General features: G+C 39.6%; 1 protein-coding gene across 3 annotated transcripts in view; it reads left to right on the top strand.

Moving 5' to 3' along the window:
• FOCAD (focadhesin) overlaps positions 1 to 24,744 on the top strand; it is a 104,403-nt gene that overhangs the window by 52,549 nt on the left and 27,110 nt on the right. For all 3 annotated transcript variants that reach the window (XM_033085672.1, XM_033085673.1, XM_033085674.1), the window contains 8 exons: positions 5,049 to 5,183; positions 5,559 to 5,609; positions 7,345 to 7,428; positions 8,885 to 9,014; positions 12,812 to 13,000; positions 13,230 to 13,351; positions 20,543 to 20,635; positions 22,556 to 22,644. In XM_033085672.1, coding sequence (XP_032941563.1) covers positions 5,049 to 5,183; positions 5,559 to 5,609; positions 7,345 to 7,428; positions 8,885 to 9,014; positions 12,812 to 13,000; positions 13,230 to 13,351; positions 20,543 to 20,635; positions 22,556 to 22,644 — 893 coding nt within the window. The remainder of the gene's footprint in view (positions 1 to 5,048; positions 5,184 to 5,558; positions 5,610 to 7,344; positions 7,429 to 8,884; positions 9,015 to 12,811; positions 13,001 to 13,229; positions 13,352 to 20,542; positions 20,636 to 22,555; positions 22,645 to 24,744) is intronic.

Here is a 24,744-nt window from a genome sequence, read left to right on the forward strand (position 1 = left end):
TTCTCTTTGAAATGGAGAATGCAAACCCCCTCTCTCCAAATTATTATAATTTTGAAATCAAGGGGCTTTCAGGCAAAAATATGGGAATTAGGAATAACAGTTCTTTTCTAGGGAAATTAAAATAGAAATACAGTACTACAAAGAAACAAACTCCAAACCCTGACACAGTCAGAGTACAACCTGACACCGTCAGGCAGGGTGTTGGTAGCAGTCCCATTAAATGGTGATTGTAGTCCCCTTGCAGTGACAGATGTGATTCAGTTGGAGCAGTGCTCCTGCAGAAGGTGCAGTTTCCCTCTGGAGGTCCAGTGGTGATGTGGAGAAATCCGGTTTTCCTCTGGAGTCCAGTGGAGAAAGGGGCTCCCTTATTGTCCCAAAACCTCTGTTTTTATCTTGGTAAGAAATGTTGGGCTCTTCCCCCTGGCTGGAGCAACTTCCAATGGGATGCAGTAATTTTATCAGTCACGCAGTGGGACTCAATGGGCCATTAGCAGACAATGACTCGCTGGAGGAAGGATGGGGTGTGAAAAGATAAAGAACAATGCCTTGCCTGGTTTCTATGGATGGCCCATTAGCAAATTATCTGCCATTGAGATAAGGATCACTGTCCCCACCCTCAACAGATGGTGATAGAACAGATACCTTTTATCACACTCTGTATTGTAACATGCGGCTTATAATCAGGTGCGGCTTATGTATGGACAAAAACCAAAAAGTTGCTGAAACCCAGAAGTGCGGCTTATAATCAGTGCGGCTTATAATCGTGAAATTACTGTAATCGTAGAGACTGGTTTTGTTTTGGTGTTTTGTGTCTCTGCCACTGACTTAAGGGAAAGGGATGTCTCCAGGTTTTTCCATGTGCAGTTGCTTAGAAGTAGGATTTTGGAGAGCACTGAACTTTCAATCAACCTCTGAACCAGAATAATTAATTATGTTTTTATATGTATAGTGTTGACTCAGTTGATGGTGGAACCCTGTACACCATGTGGCTTTGTCAGGGTTGAGTTCTGAGTCTCAGAAAGGCTCCTTTGTTATAGTAGTGCAATAACAAAATGTGCTATAACATTGGTTTATTTTTTTGCTTGACTCTTGTGTAAGAACAGTTATCCATTCTCTTGACTGCGGTGATTGTTTTATATAAAGGTAGTGGCTTTATTCAAAGTGCATCCTACATGAATAGTGTTAAGAGTATAAACTTAGCTTTTGCAAGACTTGCAAGAAGGGCTAGCTGCTTCTGACCCCCTCTTTTTTTTGGTAGGTGTAACCAAACGTCTTTAATGAATAATGGATAGTGAGTTGCATGTCAAAAATGGAAAAAAATTCTCACAGTTCTTCCCAGATCACATTTCCTGTTCTTCAGTGTGTAATTTATTTTTTCCCCAGTGATTTCAACGGAAGCTAATGTACCATAATTTCATGATTATAGGCCGCACCATTTTGACTAAAATTTTGGTCCAAACCCAGAAGTGCAGCTTACACTCAGGAGTGGCCAATATATGGATGATGGGATGCAGGGAGGCGGGGCAACGAGGCCACTTCCCCGGCAGGGGGGCAGCAGCCAGGCGGTGGCACCTCTACCTGCAGGGCCCCTCCGAGGGGCTCCGCCAGGCTCGCAGCCCCCAACACTGGTGCCAGCAAGCAGCAGGGCCCGCCCAGCGCCGGGGCCACCCCGGCAGGCTGGCATGGCGCTTGGGGGGCCTCCGCCGCTCGCCAGGAAACTTTCCCGCCGGCAGTCCCCGCCACCTCTGACAGCCTGGGACAGCAGGGCCCCCGCCCGCCCAGCCCCGCTGCCCTTGCCCCCCTGGGCCGCACCCTCCCCTCACCTGGGCGAGAGCAGAGCTGACAAGTTTAATAAAAGTGAGTGATTTTTTTCTCTGTATTATTTTTAGATTTTAGACTGTGTTTAAAGGCTACCCTGATCCATGAAAAATGTTTGCAAATTGAAAAACTGCCAGTAAAACCCACTATGGCGCGATTGTTACTAATTCGTTACTTTGCACGCAAAAGTGCGGCTTATAATCAGGTGCGGCTTGTAATCGTGAAATTACTGTACTTAATTTGAGACTATCCTGGCATCTAATTGATTTCAAGTATCAAGTACAGTATGCAAGCTGAGAAACATTCAAGAATAAAATTTCTAAGTATATGTTTAAAATGTTGTTGTTCTCTATTTTTCTTCTTTTAGGGCAGTAGGTCACCTGAAGCAAAAGTGGTTTGTCTCTCCTCAGCATCTGTAAAATTTAGCTTTTAGTTTTTTCCCATCTAGCAGTTGATGTTTGTGCAGTGGCAAGATTCCTATTTTAAAATGAATTTTGAAAATACAAGAAAACATAAGTATAAACCAAAATGATTTGTACCAAAAGTGCTATGTGATTGTTAATGTCTCCAGGTGACAATGACATGTTAATTTGGACAAACCAGAATGAAAAAAACCCACACAACAAAAAATGAAAACAGACTTAAGAACTTTTACTGAAGCATGACACTGGTATGTCTAGATCTGTAAACACACGTTTTCTGAATACCACCTATCCTTTTTTTTTTCTGACAGTAATTGGCATACCAATGTTGTAAAGTTCTCTTATCTTGCTAGTTTTCTAGAGTGTTTTGCATTTTCAGAGGACAGCTTGGTAGAGGTAAACAGTGTCTGTGGAATCATAGGGCTTTTCCTTGGGGATTCATGACTAACAGATAAATTTCATCACAAGATATTTATCGTATTTGCCCATTCCTCCAGGAAGACACCATGTCAAGGTTATTACTGCTTTTTTAACATCTCTTTATTTACTGTGGGTTTTTACAGTTAGTTAAGTACCAGTTTCCCACTGTTCCCATCCTGCTATTCCATCTGTTTACAGTACATAGTTTTCTAGAAGTTTTCTGTAGGACAGCTCTTAAGTTGCAAGTCTAGAAAATACCGTCTGAGAAGGAATTATACAGTTTTAAACTACATCTGAAACTTCTGTTAGCATGCTGGCTATTTTTGAAAGCTTTTTTTCACCTCTTAGCTGAACCTGGAGAATGTGTGTGTTACACTAGGAAAGAATGAAATTAAACATGCTTTGCTAGGTAATGATTTCTTAGTCTTCCTAAATTATAGTATCAAATCCCATGAATGCACAACTTCTTTTAATGCACTTTTAATACATGAGTGCACAACTTTCTTCTACATATTAATACGTGTTGTGTTTTCCAGACAACTAACTCATTAAAGATTCAACATTTCTAGATGGTTGAGGAGGAACTTCCAGTGCTAGTAGAAATCTCTGTCTTTCTGAACAGTGGAAGACCTTTTTTCTTATTCTTGCAGTCTGTTTTGGAAGAATGGAGAGAGAGGTATCATTTTCCTTTGGAATGTTACCAGAAGAGATCTTTCTAGCCATCAGTGGTTGTTACCATAGAAACATACTCATGGGTTTGCTATTCCTGAAATTGATTCAACTCGAAATATCTTTGGTTTTTTGAACTGCACCCTGAAATGTGTTTTGCACTCGCTGAAGTGACTGCTTAATTTGGCAATTACCTGCATTCAGAGATACAAAACATTATATTTTTTCAGTGCAGATTAATACTGAACTACCTTTCTCAATGCCTTTGTGGAGTATCTTCATAAACATACCTTTATTTTATTTCATTATGTAAATCAATTTGTATTTCTCAATGTCCTTGTTTTCTGTTGCTTTGTTGTAATTTCATATGCCTGCAAGATATTTTCATGGCATTTGCTCAGACATTTAAGTCTTGATTTGAAGTTTTTCAGTTTAGAATGCTGAAAATTATACTTTGCTTTGCCATTGTTATTTTAAAGTTTTTGTCTAGACTTTGGCTCTAAGCATACATGGTTTGGGGTTTGGGGTTTTTCTTTGTGTTGTGGTTCTGTTGAGTGGGTGGGGTAGGGTGAACAGACTTATAGTTTCTTGGCATTTTTGGTTTTGTTTGTTGGGATTTTTTGTTTGTTTATTTGGTTGTATATTTTCCTGTTTTGTACTCTTTTTGTTGCAGTGGAGCCTGAAATCTGAAAGACAAGTAGTAACAACAGATAAATTATAGACAGAATTATTTTAAGTATGGTGGCAAAATTCTGAAATGTTAAGTTTTCCACAGGAAGCGACATTAAGATTTGATTAAATACTCCATGAAAATTACTTAAGTTTTCCGGAAAATACATGACTCATTACCGAGAGAAAGCCTGGGTAGCTGAAAACATCTCAAAAAGGAAAAAGGAGGAAGTTTAAATACCAGTATTGCTGTCTAGTCAACATTCCTGAGAAACTTGACTACTACTTTTTATAACTTCTGATATTTCTTCAGCTAGAACTGTACCACTGACTGAGCATCTTACAGACTCTTTCAGTGCCTGGACATGCAAAATGTTGTCCTGACTGCTTGTTGAGCAGTCACACAGATCTTTGAAGCTGAAAAAAAGCTGTGTGATGTGTGTGGTTTCCAAGAAGGAAATAACGTATCCTGGAAGACCAATTATGTATCTTATTGTCCTCTAGTTATAGGGTAAATGCATTCAGTATTAGGTATTAGTGTTTAGTATCTACTGTTGTTTGACAATTTCCAACAGTTTCTGTATTTCTGAACTTCTGTGTTCTGTATTTGTTCTGCAATTTTTTTTTGGCTTTTATTGTTTTTAAAGATTAAAGATGTTTTGTTTTGGAGGACTTCCAGCAAAAAATAGATTCCTTGGTGGTTTCCTCTGCTTTCATCCTATTGAATTCCCAGAGACAGCTTGATTTTTAGTTAATTTGACCAAGTTAAGTAGAGCACTAATGTGGTATGAAGACACATGTGCAACTCTGTGTATTGTGTATGGCTAACAATGTGTTATTTATTCCTACTGGTAGTTACTTTCCCTGGTGAAGTACAGTGCAGTATTACTGTGTTATGTCAGTTCATCTACAAGTGAATTTTTAACATGCTTGCATTTTTACTTTTTATGAACCATATATTCCTGTTCTCAAGAAGGAAGGGCAAGCACTGAAAAGCTTGAGTGAAGTTGGGATTGCTGTTAGTAATGATGCCTCCCACTTTGCTTGCAGGTTGTTTGCATTCGTTCTACATGGAATGCTCTGTCACCAAAGCTGAGTTGTGATACAAGACCACTCATTTTAAAAGCACTGAACGAATTGTTTTCCCTGGTTCCCTCATTAACAGTGAATACAAATGAATTTGAGGTATGTATTTGTGAGTCTTTCTTTTAGTATATCTTTGTATATAGCTTATATAAGTTTGCTTGATTTTGATAAAGTTTTACCCACTGCCTATTTCAGATTAGTGAAATGCATATTTCATACAGTTTCACTGTTTTCACTTGCATTAGTGAGGCCTGGGAGATAGGTGGGAAATTCCTGTGTGTGGTTTATCCATGATTTCCCTCTCACAGAATGTGAGGGCATGTGAATATCTTTGGAGTTCAACACTGCACCCCTTCCACTTTCATAGCTCAATGTATGTTACCGTGCCTGTAAGTTGTTTCAAGTAACTGCCTCTATTTCAACTGCTTATTTGGTCAAATAAAACATAAATGCATATTTCTTTTGCTTTTGTAGAAATTCAAAGCTCAAGTTATCAGCTTCCTATGGAACAATACACAGAATGAGGTAAGTGATATAATTGAAAACTTTAATTTCTGATGTCAGCAACAGGATATCAAGTTTTGTACTTTTCTGTCAAGACCGTGTCATTAATCTCATTTTCTATTAGGGTTTTGTTCCTGTTGCTTAACGCTGTTTCTGAAGCAATGTACTACATGTAAAAGGTGGTAACTGAAGGTTCTAACTTCTGCTATTTCCAAGGAGAATTACAAACAAACTCTGCACTAGTATAACCTCACCTCACCTCACCTGTCACCTTCTTGAACACCACAATGTAGGGAAGACATTAAACTATTAGAGGGCATCCGAAGAGATGGCAAAGGGCCTTGAGGGAAAGGTGTATGAGGAGTGGCTGAGGTCACTTGGTCTGTTCAGCCTGGAGAAGAGGAGACTTAGGGGAGACCTCATTGTAATCGGCAACTTCCTCATAAGGGGAAGAGGAGGGGCAGGCACTGATCTCTGCTCTGTGGCGATCAGTGACAGGACCTGAGGGAATGGCCTGAGGTTGTATCAGGAGAGGTTTAGGTTGGATATTAGGAAAAAAGGTTCTTCCCCCAGAGGGTGATTGGGCACTGGAACAGGCTCCCCAGGGAAGTGGTCACAGCACCAAGGCTGACACAGTTCAAGAAGTGTTTGGACAACGCTCTCAGGCACATGGTGTGACTCTTGGAGTGTCCTGTGGAGGGCCAGGAATTGGACCCAATCATCCTTGTGGGTGCCTTCCAACCCGGTATATTCTGTGATTCTGTGAAACTGGTTTGACTTCCTCTAGAAAATTTCAGCCTTAACATGGTGAAACATTCTTAACAAAGATGCCACTATGTTAACTAACTCAGTTCATTTGTGGAGTTTTGTAATGCGGTGGAAATATTGGACTATCATCACCAGGGGGCTGGTGGAAGTAGTGTATTTTAGTTTAAGACTAAGACTTCCATCAGCCTATTTCAGTGAACTCTTTAGCCCCTTGACTTATCCCAGATGACAACTAAGTACCATGCAGCATGCAGCCACTTCTTCACTTCCCTTCCTTGTGGTAGGATGGGGAGGAGAACTGTAAAAGGGCCCCATGGATTGATACAATAACAGGTTAATAGATGAAATGAATTAACTGTGTAATAAAAATAACAACAAAAATAACAATAACAATAATAATAGTAAAGAAAAGGGATGTAACAAAAAGACAGAGAGGAATAAAAACTCAGTTACAAACAAGTGTTGCACAATACAGTTGCTCACCACCCACTGAGGGATGCCCAGTCCAGAGTAATGGGTACCCTCTGGCCAACTTCCCGAGTTTATATGCCAGGCATAAAGTTCTGTGATATGGAATATCCCTTTGGTCAGTTCAGGTCATCTGTCTTGGCTGTGCTCCCTATGAGCATTTTGTGCACTGGCATACTGGCAGAAGAAGCTGAAAAGTCTTTGATTTAGACTAAGCACTTTTTAGTAGCAGCTAAAACATTAATATGTTATCAACATTAATCTCATATCTTGGATATTTCTACCTGAAGTAGAATGGTCAGAATGCTTGTTATCAAACCTAGATAATTGGTCTTGCTACTTTTCATTGTGTATATAAAAAGTAAGCAATTGGGACTTGAGAGTATGCCTTAGGAAAATATTGTTGAACTCTTTCAACAGTCACTGGTTACTTGATAAGCTCTTTGAGTGTAGAGTTTCCAGTAGGTAGAATACTAATGCTGTATTTGTGATCTTCTTTTTCTTCCTGTTTATTTTCTAGGATGCCCTTGTAGCCATTTCAGCCTATAAATCACTTTCGTCATTTGACTCTGAAGAACATACAATTCTTCATCTTCCTGGACAGGTAGCCATGTTATGTATTTGATAATAAGCATATCTGATGCTTCCATCTGACATGAGTTATATCCTCTTGAAAGGAGAACCAGTCCTTGTGCCTTCTCTGCCAGAAATTCAGGAGAGCTTCCTGAAGGAATACAAGCTCCCGCTGGTGACATGAGATGATGTCATGTGTGATTGGCAAAGCTAAGTCTTATGAGCAGAGAAAGACATGAATGAAATACAGGGTTCAGCAGTCAGAAGGTAGTTTTTCTTATTTTGCTGTTAAATTAGCAGCTTTTTTTGGCAACTGATTTGCATTTTGTGCTCTTTTAGTGCTTTCATTTGGGTCTTGTCACTAAGCAGCCCTTGTGATTGCTGCTTCTTCCATTGCAGTCACACTCATGGGTAGGTTTGTTTTTTTTCTCAAGACAGGCACATCGGTTTGAAAAGCAGGTGCAATTTTTGGAATTAAACTGTAAAGTTTTCCCGTGTTTTTGTTGTGAATTTACACAGCATAGCATTTTACTTTTTCATCAGCAAAAGCAGTCAGAAAGGAGTTGAGATACTTACTAAAAGGCTTTCAAAGTATGCAGAGGGCTGTTAAACTCTAAAACTTCTGATTAGATCACTCAGTAACCTAGCAAAATGAAAGGGTACAAGGAAATGAAAATAAGGTCATTTATGTGACATTTTTAATATTGTATGAGAGACTAGGCAGTACTCAGTAGTCCTCTGGTACTTCATGGAATCCTATGGCTTCGTAGTTTTATTTACTGCTTTATAATATGATAGGCTCCATTCATGTGTTGTAACTGACTGTTATGAAAAGGCTGGAATATGCAACTTTAAAATAAAAAGTATACTTTATATAAATCTGTGACAAGAGTTTAGCATAAACCTTACAAATGAAAAATGTGTTTTCCATAGAAGGCCACAGGATAGAGTAAAGGAAATACATAAACTTTGCTGCAAAGTCTTTCACAGTAGTACATGGTTCCGTATTACTAGTGCAATTACTTTATGGTTGTATTACTGGTGCAGTACTTTACAGAAAGTGAGTGAATATGTTCAATTGAAAGCAATGTAAATGTGTTGCAGTTTTTAAAATTCCAAAAACTAATATGTAAAAGTAGCGTCTAGTAAAAACTGTTTTTTATATTAGTGTCAGTATAAAACATATTTAAACTGAAGAAGAATCAGGGTGAAAGTAAAGTTTTATGAATACTAATTCAACTGTCAGCATCAAGATTAGCTTTATTATTGCAGATATGTATTTGGATACCCTGTGGTTTTTACCAACCAGTGTTGCCTTTCAGTCAGGTAGAACACAAGCTTCTATTTATTAAACTTCACATTTATGAAATAGAGTGAAAATAGTGAAATTGGGTACTTTTTATATTTTATTGGTATTTTTGACACTTGGAATCTGACTGGTAATGTGGACTTGGGATTTGACATTTAATTTTTTTTAAATCTTCCAGGCACGACCAATTGACTCATTGGAAGAGATAGACATGAATGAAGATGAAGAGGATCAGGAAGCAAATCTATTTGTTCCGGGTTCTTCATATATCAAGCTGTTGTGTCTAACACCAGCTGCTGTTTTAGGAGGTATAATATATCCAGTGTTTGAGGTCCCTTTGTAGATATGGAATCAATATCTGTTATGTGACTCTTCTACAATGCAGTGTCACGTTAAAGTGCAGCTTTCCTATTTTTCGTTAACAAATGATAGGAAAAAATGTAAAGTAAAAATTAAAGGCCACAACCCATTTCTAGGAAAATGGTGTGACAGAGGTCCTGATGGTGGGGAAAAATGTTTATAATTAAAAATTATTTCTCATCCTAAAGGGAAAGCCAGTTCCTTGTTACTTACTGTAAGTACAGTAAATTCACGAATACAAGCTGCACTGAGTATAAGCCGCATCTCTGGGTGTTGGCAAACATTTCGGTTTTTGTCCATAAATAAGCCGCACCTGAATATAAGCCGCTCTGTCGTTCGCAGTGAGGACCCATGCGCAACAAAGTTGCCAATTAGTAACAGAACCGCGAGAGGGCGGGGTTTACTGGCTGAGCTAAGGCTGTGCAGGCTCGGCCCGCTAGGGGCTGCTGACGGGGCCAGGTGGCCCAGCCCGGTGCTGCCGCTCGGGGCTGACCGCCGCTGCCACTGGGCTCGGGGCCGGCCACCGCTCGGCGCCGCCCGCCGCTGCCACTGGGCTCGGTCACCCCGGGTCGGCGCTGCCCCACGGTGGCAGGCAGGGACGGAGCTTCCCCCGCTCCTACGGCAGCAGCGGCGGGTGGGGATGGAACTTTCCCGCACCTGTGGCGCCGGCGGCGGACGGGGACGGAGTTCCCCCGCTCCTGCCGCGGCGGCGGCGGGCCAGGATGGAACCTGCCTGCTCCTGCCGCGGCGGGTGGGGACAGAGCACCCCGCCTCCTCCCCGAGCCGCGGCAATGGCTGCACGGGGCTCCCGTCGGCTCCCCGGGCCACGGCAATGGCGGCGCGGGCTTCACCCCCCCTCCCTGGGTCACGGCAATGGCGGCGCGGGCTTCCCCCCCACCTCCCCGGGCCGCGGCAATGGCGGCGCGGGCTTCCCCCCCCCCACCCCAGGCTGCGGCAGTGGCGGCTCGGGCCCCCCCTCTCCTCCCCCGGGCTGTGGCAGAGGAGGGAAGGAGAGAGCTCTCCCACCTCTCTCCCCGCCCCCCGTACTGCCTGCAGGGAGCCAGGGCAACAGAGTAACACTGTAACAATTGCAGAATGCCGGCTTTTACTGGCAGGTGCTTGGCTCAGCACCCTGGCTGGCACGTTTGGGGTTGTAAATGTCAGAAAATTATTCACATATTAGCCGCCCCCGACTATTAGCCACACTTCCGGGTTTCCACCAAAATTTTTGTCAAATTGCTGCGGCTTGTGTTCGTGAAATTACTGTACTCATTGTTTTATCACAATGATTTCAGTAGGGAGGATTGAACAGATGTTTCTAGAGGCAACTTTGCATTTTATCCCAGGAAGATTGAAGTAAAATAAATTTTATATTTATTGCTTTGTAAACAGTATTAATGGTATGAAAACAATGCTGTACACAAAGTCTGCTTAATTAAGATAGCAGTGCTATCATAAGTGCAATTATGCTTAATGCATAATTGTAGTGATGTTGATACTGAAGTATACTTCAGCAGATAGTCTCTGACACTTGTTCTGAAACCTGTGCAGTTGGTTTACCTTCAGTATTTGAGATTTTTGCCAATTACTTGATTACTTTCAGAATTGATCATTATCTTACAGTTAGATATTTGAGATATTGTGCCAGGACATAGACACTGTTATTTCATTTTTTGTAGAATACATGGGATCTTCGTGTGTGATTGCAGGCTGTGAACATTGTCATGAGATAGTAGGTGGTGTTTTGTAGTATTTTCCCTCAGTGGGATTTCTGAAAGAATCCATTCATCAAACTCTGCATGCACTGGCATCTGGAGTGTGTGCAACCTAACCTAGAGAGTCCTAACTATTGAGTCCGGGAAGCTTTGTGGGGGAGAATGACATAACCTATCAAGGAAAGAGAGTGATGTGTCTTGACAGAAAACTCAATCTGTGTAATGGATGCTGAGATAGCCAATCTTTTAGGAAGATCAAAATGGAATTTAAATTGAACAGACTGGATTCAGAGATGCAGCAACTACAGATTGGTATCAAAATAGTTGAATCCAAACATTCAGTGGGCTGTTTCTCCCTCAGAGGTTTCTTCTAACATTGTTAGTTAACACAGAGTCCAGAGCACTTGGACAAATGTTTTAGTGACTGGCTGGAGTGGTTGTTGAGAGTGAATTGCTTCACCAGGAGAGTGTGAAACTGGATGAATGAGGCAATGTCCAAGACAGGCCAACAGAGTCCCTGTTTTATGGGAGATGAATCGATCATCTCATTTTCTGGAATTCTAGTGGTACATGTTATTGAGATTAATAACATGTAAGCACTTACATGGAGTATTGGAAACTGGAACTTTAAGTAGTATTTTGTCTCAAACTCCTTTAAAACTGGTTTGTCACATGTGTTTTCATGTTTCTGTGTATTAAATTCCCAGGATATCAGAAGGGGTATGACAGACTTAGTTTTTAATTTTGATAGTTTTTCATTCTGTGTGCCTGAGACTTTTTTCAAAGTCTGGGAGTTGGAGAACCAAAAACAATGCATAAAAAATCTATAAGCTTGATATTGTTGTTGTTAGTAATAATGGTAGTATCCTTACTGCAAAGGAGATAATGATAATGATAGCAACAACAACAACAGTAACAACAACAATAATAATAATAATAATAATAATATTGTTCATGTGCTACTAGTTACGTTTGTTTACCTTCAGATTAATTTCAGTCATTGAAATACTGTATTTCTAGTATTTGTTGTGCATCTAGTTGTTCTACTAAATTTATCCAGATTTTGTAGTTTGAGTTACGTTTATTAGTCTAGAGCCTTAGCTCGTCCCCTGTCTGAAGAATTGCTTCTGAATGGCTTGTATTTGTCTTTTGGCATAACCAGCAAATGTAGTCACATCACAGCAATGATAAGGGATCTCTGTCAATGTGAATAATTTCCAGCAGAGCAATAACTCCCTCTTTCAGCAAATTTCTTCCATATTGTTCTAGCCATCCAAAACAAAAAAAGTTTTTATAAAAAGCCTAGAGCTTTTTATAAAAAGCCTAGAGCTTTTTATAAAAAGGTATTTATAAAAAAGGTATTTATAAAAAGGTTTTTATAAAAAGGTAGGTGGGTAGAGTATTCATGTCAACCAACACCTACTCCAATAAAACTGAAGTGTTGAGGGTTGAAGACAAAGACTTAGAGTTTCTGTCTGTATCACTGCAGAGAAAATTACTGACTGCATTATTTGGGTTTTATTAGAAGGATATTGGCGTTACAGGCAGAGGGAAAAAATCCCGAGATGCAGGTGCCTTTCTTGACATGCTAGAAAAATAGGATTTTGACTCTGCTAATGTGTCCTTTCGTCAACCATATGCTATCATTTGTTATTTTTGTAGCAATCAACAGCTCATGGAATAGTTGAGGCTGTATTTCTTTCCAACCTTAAATGTACCTATATCAGTTTTGAATAGAGTAACTTTATACTGGAACTTCCTCAGATTTCTTGTTTCTAGCAAGTTCCCATGATTTTCAGCAGTGCTGTTTCCAATTTCATAGACACTACTGTTAAAAAAAAAAAAAAAATCCCCAGATATAGATGTTCTTCCTTCCTGTGCTACAACATCAGATTTAGACTGCTGCTCCACTATGAAGTGGAAAAGAAGTACTGGTGTCATTCTGGGCTTTCCAGGCTTAGTTTTGTCTCTCAGTCATCAACTTCTAACATTCCCTTTCCTCTCGCTTCATTGCATTGCACTTCATCAAGCATTTGAAGAGTTTGCAACATCACTTGTGAAACAGGAGATGACCAACATGCCCCGTGCTGTGTATCATTCTGCATTAAGAGGAGGGACCACACGCTCAGACCAGGGGAAGACAGTGGCAGGTGTTCCAAATTTTTTGCTGAAAATGTATGAGAGGAACAAGCAACCAGGCATGACACCAGGCCTTGCAGGTAAGCTGCCACTTTCTTGAAGTAGACAAGTATACATGTTTTGACCCAAAGATTTCGATTAATCTGAAGCTGAATCAACTTAAGAAACTATGTTTTATGGCCCTTAAATATATTTGCATATTCTTTTGAATTGTTAGCTTTATTAAGTTAACGTTACTTTGCTTTGGGTTCTCCCTTGACTCTGAGTGTTGGCATTGAACTTTATGTTCCTGTTCCCTCCCTCTTTCAGCTGGCATGTTGCTGTGTTTCGACCTCCCAGTCCACATGGGCAAGGATGGTAAGCCTATTAATCGATTTCTGGCCAGCAGGGGCCGCAATTTCCAGCAAATGTTGGTCGCCCTCATTCATGAGGTAAGTTGTTGTTGGCTCTTCTTCACTTTTCAGAACTATTACACCTCCTTCCCTGCTTTACTATCTCTTTTGTTTATGCTCATTGAATGTTAGTATCAGCTAGTGATGGCATGAATGAATATATCAAAATTAACTGAAGTAGTTGTGAGGGACAGCTAGAATCATAGAATGATCAAGTCTGTTCATTAGCCTACCACTGTGGTCACCCATCCTCACTAACTTGAATTTAACATGTAAATGCTCTTTTTTTAAGTGCTCACTGCTGAAATGCTTCTTCTGAAAATCAGAAGAGGTGACCTTTGTCTTTTTCTGTCTTGCAGAGTGCTATACATATATGCCTGATACTTGTCATATGTAACTTGCCATGTCAGTTGTAGGTGAATAGCAGGCCTGAACAATGATAGAGCTCTATGGGGAAACATTATCTACACCTTGCTAAGAACTGACCTTTTTTCTGCTCTCTTAATTGTTCCAGCTTCCTGACCTATTAGGCTTATGCCATCAAAACCATGCAGTTAACTTGGTGTGGTTTTAGAAAAATGACATTAAATAAGCCCTCCCTTAATCATTATGGAAAAGAAAGTATTTGCAATGAATATCTAAGTTCATCTTTGAAACTCTTGGACAACAGTAAAAAAAAAAAAAAGTTCAACTGGATCCAGGGAAATAAGAGTTCCTTTCCCAATTTCATGCCAATGGGAGCAGCTTTTAACACAAGTATATTAAACTTCTTTAAAGCTCTTCAAATAATTATATTGATACAGTCATTTTGCATTTCTGTAAGGAGCTATTTACATGCATCTGAGGGGGTGATCTGGGTCCTGATTTTGTTTTGTGACTGTCACTCGGATGTGAGGCACACCTGCTGTAAAGTTCTGTGATGCTACTAAAATCACTGATATCAGACACTCAGTTATGAAATAAATGTGGCACAAGGTTTGAGTAGGAAGGTTATGTGTTCAGAGGTTGGAAAGTTTTCTGTGTGCAAACTGAAAATCTGGCACTAGAACACAGGTGTGTGCCATGGATAATATATGAGGACTACGTTCTGATCCTGTGGTGCACGCACATGGCTCCCTCTCAGCTTTGCTCTCAGGTCCTGCTTCAGCATGTTTACACTGTGTACTGGTTAACTCCCTCAATCTTTCTGCGAGAAGCAAACCAGTTCCCTCTCTAACAAGCCTATCTGTGGCATAGTTTGCCTGAAGTTTCCAGTCAAATGATGTAAATGTGTGCTATGGTGTAGTTGGCTGCTTCTGGCTAGTACAGCTCCATACCGTCTCTCAAATGCTTTTGTGCTAGCATACAGATATAACTTCTGCTTTCAATATAACATCTTAATAATTTTGATCCCTCAGGACTGAAAACACACAAAAAATACGTGTCATTGGCCACATGTCTTGTGGCCACAACAGACACACCACATGGATCCCAGTGGAAGTTAGGCCAGGTGTACAAGGACAAAGACCAGTCTGCGTCAGTTGGACTGGAGTGTAGAACTCCATCCCTGGCTCTGTATCATGAAGTCAGTGTCAATGGGATTATACACTACTTCAGATGTCAAGTTCTTTTCTCAAACTAGAAAAATTTAGAAAACCCAGCCTTGAGCACTGATGTCAAGGTATCTAACCACATATGCAAATTTAGTAGATGTTTTCCATCTTGATATCTTTGCTGAGAAGGAATGAAAGCAGAAACTAGAGATAATACCCCTCATTATCATGGGACTGTAAATTAATAAATGTTTTCCAACTATTTACAAGCTCCAGTGGAGAGCACCAGGGAAAGTCCACAGGGATATTTCATCTATCAGAAGAACAGATTCAGATTAATGAGTTAGGAATGAAGCATGCGCTTCCATAGTATCCAGAAAGAAAAGCTCTGCATTGTATGTAATTGCTTCATTCAGGGAGACTTGAGTTCTGTGACAGAGGTTCGGCAGAAAAATATGTTTAATTACATTATTATAGAAGGCATGTATGAAAGTTTTATATCACTAAAATTATAGTGGAATGAAGATCAGTTCTGAATTTTGTTTTGAGCACTAAGAGTAATTATAAAACCAGCAGCATATCGAAAATCGACTTTTCTTGTGTGAACAAGCTACCTTCATAGAAACACAACCTTAAAATTGTTCACCGGACAAAATATAGCAGTTGAATTGTGGTGAATATGGTGAAATGTATCTAGTTAGTGAGTACGTAGAATGATTACAGACAAATATTTTACCAAGTCTCTCAGTATTTTACCAAGTTGATTGATTCTAGGTGTAAAACTAAAAGTAAATCCAAATATGTTTCTGTTTTAAACCTAAACACAAAATATCTTCAGACAATGCTAACTAACTCTTTTAGCAAAAATCTACTATAAAATTTTGATTAAAAAAATCAGTATTTCTGGTTTCAGTTTACACTGCTTTAAGAGTAAAAGTTTTTTCTTGCATTTTCCCCTTGGTACATAGAGACAGGGTGGTCAGCAAAGAGTTGTTTGGGCCTTTGGCTCAATGAGAAGCAAGTCCCTGGACTCATCAAACTAAATTTCACGCTTTAATATTTGTTTCATCCTCAGTGTTCTTCTGGGGAACAGAGTTTCACAGTAAAGACAGGGAGGTGTAAGGCTAAGCTATAAAACTGCCAAATTAGTTGAAGAAAATTGGGTTGGTAGGACCTAGGCCTATCTTATTCTTTCAGTCCTTTAGGAATTAATGTGTTCTTGCAAAGCCATCACATCACAGTTCAACACATCACACTAAGTGTATGTTTTAGGAGTTTAAATTACCAGAATTCCAGTATTACCAGTAGCTTTTTTGCTACTGCTTTGACTCATTACTTTGGGAGAGGGAAGAAGTTGTTGAGGTTAATCCTTACAATGGCATTTTAAGTAAGGAGTGTTCTGTTCATAAGTCTTGGAGTTGCCTTTGAAGCATTGAGGTCTAAAGATCATGTATCTGTATCTGTGTATGCATAGTTGCCATTATTGCACATAGATTTTGGCAACTTGGGCAAGGTGAGGGGCTTGAAAATACCTGTTTCATTTTTGTGAGATTCTTTATTGTAAAACTATGATACCTGGTATTCTGCTACCAAAAAAAATTAGTTATGTGACATTTGTATGTGGAGGAAAAATTTACTTCTTTTATGATAAAAAGTCTTTAAAACATACAAAATAACAAATACCTGGGTTTAGCTGGCATTCAGATTGTACAGTAACAGCAGCAAAAAGATAATTTGCTATTCAACTTCAATGAGCCATACTTACTTATCACCTAGGTGCTATTCTAGCTGAGGAATTGGTTGTATCTGTGATGTATGTCAGCAGGATCAGATAAAGATGCAGAAGGATTTTTTTTATGTTACTTGAATGAGTATTTCACAGGAAGAAGAAAATAGGTTCAATAAACTGTGGTATGTTTCAAATGCTGACTGTATTTCTCTTCAGTGGTCACTGGTGAGTTGAAAGAGAAAGATCATCATTCCCATAGAAACAGGGATGTGCTGTTTGATTATTAAACATAGCTTGTCAGCCTCTCTCTGAGAGGGCATGTAAGTTACTGTAGTCACAGTGGTCAAAGTTTTTCCTATGGCTGCCTGGAGCACACTGTACAAGAAGTCTCCAAATATTGCCTGTGATTGTTTCAGGTTTTGCAAGTAATGCTTCACAGAAATTCCTAGGAATAATTTCTTATCAGATATCCTTAATCTGTTGTGAAAACGATTGAGGATGAATAGTCATACATGTTCCCATCATGTGCCACATATTCATGTTCTATTCATGTGTATTTTGGGTTAGAGTTACTCGACTTTCAGCTAGCTATCCATCTTTTTGTTCTTTAGTATAGGTGGAAAGAGGACAGTTCATCCTGCATGCAAGAAGCACAGAGGCAGACTGGTAGTGGTAAACCAGTGTGATAGATGGTGACTTTAGCACTCTGAACTGGTGCAATTTGTAGGACTTTTTTTAAATGCGTAAGAGTCTTGCCTTTGCATCTTTCTCGATATCCAAGTGCTTTCAATGTGTTGGAAATGGCACAAGTTGCTTTTTCCTATTTATGAGTCATATTTGCAGACACAGTTGCAAAGTTGAGTTGCAGAGGTGAGTTATGCAGTATTACTTCACTACAAGTAATAATTGTTAGGTACTCTGTCTACTCATAGAAGAACTATTCCCTGTATATTTTTTAAAGTGTGTTCAATTACATGTGCTGTGATGACATGCATCTTTGAAAAGTAAAGTGAAAAGCTCCCTCTGTGCTTTTCTTTCCTGGTTTGGTGTTGATGTAATCAAGATATTCAAGAGTTTATTCAAACCTTGTATGTGGAGTACCTTAAGATGATAATTGGATTTTCTGGAGCAGAATTCATTGTAGTGTAGTCTTCTGCACTAGATGGATGAAGTTCCAAATATTACCTAGTTTCTGCTGGTTTCTGCTACTGAATTTACTGAGTGTATTTCATCCAGTGATGAAACAATATTCAGAAATTTTTTTGTTTGTTTGTTTTATTTTTCTTGTCCTCACTGAGGAAAAGCAAGACTTTTTTTTTCTCACAAAGAAGTGTTAGGGGTGGATTTGGAAGTATATGCATGCAAGTATGTTAAAAAGAACCTCTAAGCAAAATTTAAAATTAAAAGAGAGGCTGATTCACTATTTCCTTGATACAGATGTGTTATGCTAGCCTTATTTATAAAATGACAGACATGACTCTTTTTATGTCCCATATGTGAGCAAGGCATTTAAATACATGCGTAAACTTTTCACTGACATAAAGGTGTTGTATCAAATACATACAGGAGTAGTATCTCCTGTGGTTTGCTAGCATTACCTGTCTTGCATTTTGACCAACACGTTTTATGATTTTGTGTCTTCTCAGGCAGATATGTCCTTCTTAAGCATCAGTTGACAGGCTCAGGTTACTAGCTCCAAGCTCATGCCATTTCTTACTGCCTCAGATATCATGTTGCAGCTCTTCCTTAAAAACTGCTTCCCTGCTTGGTCTGGCCGAGTAATGTTCCTAAGAAAACCCCTGCAGCAGTGAGGCAGTGTTCCACAAGCGCTTGTCTCTGATTCTCAGTTCCCTTGAGGCTCTCATTCCCTGCACTTCCCCACCCAGCCAATATTTTTTACAATAAATTGTGCACTTAAAAACAGTCAGAACTTACTTATCACCTTTGCCTGTGGTTGCTACCACACTTAGTGTAGTTGTTGTTACCCTTGATATCCAGCGATAGACAGGTAAAGGCTACTTGTTTCCTGTACTGAAGTAGCAGGTTGCAGTACTGCTTATATGAAAATCTTTGGCACTATGTCCAGGCATTTTCAGTTGTAGATGAATTTTGAGTGTTCTTTGTTATGTGGAGATGTTCAGTTTCCTCTTTCCTTCTTCATATTCCAAATACATGCAAAATGTTTATTGCCATGAAGAAAGTTAAGTAATGAAAAGCACCCTCAGCAGTTCTATTGTCATCAAACACATCCACAAATTTTAGATGTTCTGATAGACCATGTTGTCTAGATGCTTGAACATAACAAGATGCTTGAAACATAACAAGATGCCTAAAGCATGAATACCTGCAGTATTTCACAGGCCTGCTTTTGTTGTCTTTCACAAGTGTGGATTACATAGTAAACAAAAAATCACTACAAGACCAGTTAAACCTGAATCACAGAATCATTTACGTTGGAGAAGGCCTTATTGAGGCCAATCTTTGACCAGTCACCACCTTCTCAACTAAACCATAGCCCTAAGTGCCACGTCCAGACATTTCTTGAACATCTTCAGCGATGGTGAATACACCACCTTCTTGGACAGTCCATTCCAATGCTTAACAACTCTTTACATTAAGAAATTTCTCCTGATATCCAGCCTGAACCTTCCCCAGCACAGTCTGAACTCTTTGTCCTGTCCCTAACTGGGAGAAAAAGGCCAATTGCCACCTGGCTGCATCCTCCTTTCAGGTGGTCATAGAGAGCAATAAGGTCCCGATGATCCTCCTATTCTCCAGGCTACACAGCCCCAGCTCCCTCAGCCAGTCATCAGGACTTGTGCTCCAGATGCTTCACCAGCTCTGCTGTCCTTCTCTGGTCACAGTTCAGCACCTCAGTGTCCTTTCTGAAGTGAGAGACCCAGAAATTAAGACAGGATTCAAACTGTGGTCTCCCCAGTGCCAAGGACACAGACACACTCACTGCCCTGTTTGTGCTGGCCACACTATTGGTGATCCAGGGCAGGATGCCATTGGCCTTCTTGGCCACCTGGGCACACACTGGCTCATGTTTAGCTGTCTGTTGACCAGCAGAAATCTTAATAGTCCAATTTACAAGTCTAAAATTGTTTCAGAGTAGAGGCAGAGGGGAAGACTGGACTTGCTGCAGATTTTTCAGGAACCCAAGGAAAGCAAGTCTACCTGGAACCTTGACTGCTCATAAACTTTTGGAGGAATTGATGAGCAGAGATGAGAAGGAGCTGTGAATATATTTTTAACTATAGGGGAGGACTAGTATTCATGAGTCATTAAGATGAGATTTTTCTCTTTTTACTACAGGTCATATCTGTATTGTCTGCAAGATGGAGTATGTTACCTTTATTAATTGACTTTTAGAATGTTTTTATTTGTATAGGGTTATTAGTACTTATTCACAAATCTTTCAGGTTCACTGAAAGCAGTGGGCGTGGAGCTTTAGGACAATCTTTTGGTTTTTGTTGTAAAATCCAAGGGAAGAAAGAATACTGACTGCTTTATGTAGATCACTAGGGGCATAAAATAGATGTGAATAAAAAGGAAGACTCAGGAAAATAATGATACAACAGAAGATCAGTTATTTATCTTGATTAACAATTCTGCTTTTAGAAATATCTAGGATCTTCACAAACTCTGAAGAAACATTTCCCGGTGCTGTTAAGTGTTGTGCTTACTGCCTCATATGATTTCACTGTCTCTCTGGGATCAATTATTTGTTGCACTAGCTGAAGGAACCACTTTTGACTGGCCTGGGTAATGAAGTTGAAAGTAACTTGGTGTGGGTAAAATCAGAAGGAGAATAAAGTACATGATCATTTTAGTTTCCTACAGCCATGTGTAATAGCCTGTGGAAATGAGTGAATGGTTGTCTGTAAATCATAGACTGGAGAAGATAGATTCTGCATATATTAGACTTAATGTAACTCCTTCTAACCTTTCTGGTGTGTTGCACAGGTTAATATTCAGCCTTCTGAATGGCACCACTCCATACTGCTGCCACAGACCTGGTTAGGATTTATGAGTCGAACCTACAGTGCAGTTCTGCAGGTAATTTTGAGGTATATAATATTGTGGACATTAATGCTTATTCAAATGGTGTGGATTTTAATTTTACCACCAAGAAAATTCATAGAAGTTACAAAAAAATAAAGCTTGAGGTGCTTAATTATAACATTTATAAAGCAGAAATAAAAGTGAGTCTTCAGCTCCTGACAGCACAGTCTGGAATACTTTGCAGAAGTGCTGTTTCTATTTACAGTTCAGGTTCATGCAGGTTTGTTCATGTGTCAACTTGCAGAATGTGTCAATTTTTAGAATTTTTAGAAGGTGAAATTTTAGCTAGAGCTCTAACCTGTTGCTTGGGTAGGAAGTTTGAAATAGTAGTACTGCAAAAGAGACAGAAGCTATCAAGGAATGATTCATTAAAAAGAACTTCTCCTTAATCAGCATGTAATCTTGCTGCACTGTGGGAGGCTCCTCTTTCAGTTTTTTCAACCCTATCTAATGATTAGGAAATATCCTAAATTCTCTCTTTCATTAGGTTAGCTCACCTGGTATCAAGACCAATGTAGTATAATTTGATTTTTCAATGGGAAAATTATCTAAAAAAGGTTAAGCAAATAAACTCCCTTCTGGAATGCTCTCTCTATGCTACCAGAATAGCTTATTTGTTTGTATTTCCAGGCCACATCAACTGTTTCCAGCACAAGCAGCTCAGGTTGCTGAGCGAATTCTAGAAGCTTTGGCTTTTCATTGTTTTACTGTGCAGCAAGACATACTCTTCTCTCACATTTTCAAAAGTGTTTTTATCTTGACCATCAGCAAAATGCGAGATCCTAAACCAAGCCAGTCCCATTATAAAATAAGCAGCAACTAGTCAGATTGAAGGTTTAGGTCTTGGGGGACACTGTCATTTGCATTTAATTACTTTCCTGTTTTGTTTCCCTTCCAAGGCAAGATTTCACAAGAAGCTTAGCATGTACCAGATTTTTTCTAAAGGATCTGTAGGATTTCTTGCCATTTTAAAGGATAGTAGAGCCTACGTTTGCTGCTTCTTACATAATCCTTACGCTTCATCAGAGGTGACCAAAAGACACTACAGTATGAGTAGTCTGGATAGTACACAATTCAGTGTTTCTGAGCTGCTATGCTGCCTTCTTTTTAGTCAGTGTGTTGTATGTACTCCTTTAATCTCTGTGGAGGGTCACTTTTTGAGTGAGACCTGGATTTTCAAGATTCACTGTGCTGTATTTTCAGGTTGGTGTGTGCACCCAAACTGCAAGCATTCAGTACCAGAAAAACACAGCATATGTGCCTGTGTTTTTTTATTTAAGGCTTAATAATCTACTAAGGAACAGTAATTGACAACCTAAATGAATTAAGTTATAGTTCTCTCCGTTGGAGACAGAATGTTAAAACAAAGCTGTTTTAGATATTTTTAGATAACATATGTATGTTGTAATATGTGTTATAACATGTTAGAAGGCAGAATTTATATCACCTCTTTAAATGTACAGAAGGAATGGTGTTGGAAATCACAGAGAGGTCAGAGTTAAGTAAAGTAAAAGAATGAGCAATTCTGCCTGAACTAGAGCATTAAGAAAGCGATGTTTTGCTGTTAGAATCCATTTTAGCTAGCAGGCTTCTAAAGCTCATTCCCTGCTTGTTGTAGCCCTTCCCAAGAGAACTTGGCCTTGCATGTACTAGATACTAGATGTCTCAGTATTTGTGGCTGTTTATGCCATCTGCAGTTTGTTTTTGTTACTCAGAACAAAAAATTGTGGATTCTTCCCTTTAATACATTGTCTATTACAGTGGGATCTCATATGCAAAGCAGTCATGGTCACTTACGAACTAACCCTTACCTTAGCCTACATGTGTTACCTGAGTATTCTCTGAAGATGTCTTACAATGTAGATAAGTCTTATGATATAAGATCCATTTAGGACATTTTTTGCAATTCTGCAGGGGAGACAGGCAGAGCTGGAGATGCAGTTAAAACATGGAAAAGAGGATCCTGAAGAGGTGCAGAACAAACAATTTACAGCCTGGCTATGGTAAGGAAGTGCCTGTGTGCTCCTGATGACTTGTAATGGCAAGTAAGGGGACAGAAGAGGAGAAGATTTCAAAGCCTTTAATTCTGCAAGTTTAAATATTGTATAAGCACTAATGAAAAAAACCCACAGCAAAACAACAAACAACCATCAGATAGTGACTATGGAGGAAGAGGGGAGTGGAAAGAAAGACTGTTGGGTAACTGTAAGGATTTCCATATGCACATGTTTGCAGGTTCCTTCCCCTCTACAGAGCCTGAAAACTTTGTAGGATGAGCAGCTGGAAAGTGTTAAAGAATTCAGGGGTTTTATGGATGTTAGAAGAGAAGGGTTATGCAAAAATAAAAAATTCCTTCTTGAGAGTTTAATGAGCTGTTTCACTGAAACAGAAAGAAATGCAAGTCGCAATCTGATATATGTCATGATGGACTGATGGCAACTTGGCATTACTGAGGATGTTGTTTAAAATCAAGCACATGATGCCCACCCTGATCCATATCCTCCACTAATTCTGTTTCAGTCAGATGAGAAGTGTCTCTCAGTCTGCCAGGATTTAGCCATGCATATGCATGGCCAGGAGAAGAAGGTAGGAACTAGGAGGCTTCACAAGAGAAAAAACTACTTCTTCATGGACAATATAAATATCTGGTTTTGTGCTTGTTCATAAATGTATTGGAAAGCCAAAATGCTTTTGGTCTGTTTCAGTCAAAAAGGTGTGTTACAAAGTCCCACTCAAGAGGAATTCAGAAGTTGTGTCTGTTTTATTCCAGCTAATTCTGGCATAGAGGCTTGCATTGGAAGATCCAGAATGCTTCAGTGTTGTAGTAAAGATCCTTTATTAATGACTGATCCCTTTCTTGATAGGTTATAAAAAGGCCTGTAGCAATTGCCACTCTTGCAGATTTCTCCTAAAGAATTTCTACTCTGTATTTCCTAAATGGTGATAATGTAAATGATGTAAAAAATGAACAGAATTCCCTTTATTAGGAAAGAAATCAAAGCAGTAAATTAACTGGAACCCAGTATTAGTTTCAGTTTCTTTTCCAGTTCACAATTATTTGACTGGTTCCTAAGGGCCCTTATTTCAGTAGCCGTTACGCAATTTTGTTGCTCACTGGGATTAACCAGTGGTATAACCAATGTAGTATAAACTTTAGTGTTAATCCTGTATTGGATAAGTTTTGCAAATTTTTTGTGCCATTTTGCATTGGTATTTACCAAGTTGTAAATGCTTCTAGAATGGTGGCTTTGAAACTGTGTGCAAAAGCAGTGTGATTATGAAGGAAAAACTGAGTAGGTGTCCTGGTTTGAAAACACAGGTGTCTGCTAAGAAAGGCAGGAGACTCTCTTTGAAATTGATAATGTAAACTCCCTCTCTCCAAATTATTATAATTTTGAAATTAAGGGGCTCTCAGGCAAAGATATGGGAAATAGGAATAACAGTTCTTTACTAGGAAAATTAAAATAGAAACACAGTACTACAAAGAAACAAACTCCAAACCCTGACAAAGTCAGAGCACAACCTGACACCCCGTCAGGCAGGGTGTTGGTCGCAGTCCCGTTAAATGGTGGCTGCAGTCCCCTTGCAGTGACAGATGTGGTTCAGTTGAAGCAGTGGTCCTGTAGAAGGGTGCTGTTTTCCTCTGAAGGTCCAGTGGTGATGTGGAAAGGTCTGGTTTTCCTCTGGAATCCAGTGGGAAAAGGTTGCCTTGGTGTTCCAAATCTCAGTTTTTATCTAGATAGGAAAGGCTTGGCTCCTCCCCCTGGCTGGAGCATCTCCCAGTGGGATGAAGTAATTTTATCAGTAATACAGTGGGACTCAGTGGCCCATTAACAGTCAGTATCTCCCTGGAGAAAGGATGGGTTGTGAAAAGATAAAGAACACTGCCTATGTGGTTTTAACTGGTGGCCCATTAGCAGAGAATATCTCCCATAGAGATAAGGATCACTGCCCCACCTGGTCTCAACAGATGGTGATAGAATAGGTACTTTTGGTCATATCCTGTATTGCAACCTAAGACAATAAGTTTCTTCCAAGCTTGAGTGTAACTCAGTCCTATAACATACAGCCCTGTTATAGGAGGCATGCATTTTCAGTCTAAA

The sequence above is a fragment of the Catharus ustulatus genome, chromosome Z, assembly GCF_009819885.2.
Source record: "Catharus ustulatus isolate bCatUst1 chromosome Z, bCatUst1.pri.v2, whole genome shotgun sequence".
NCBI classification, from domain to species: Eukaryota; Metazoa; Chordata; class Aves; order Passeriformes; family Turdidae; genus Catharus; species Catharus ustulatus.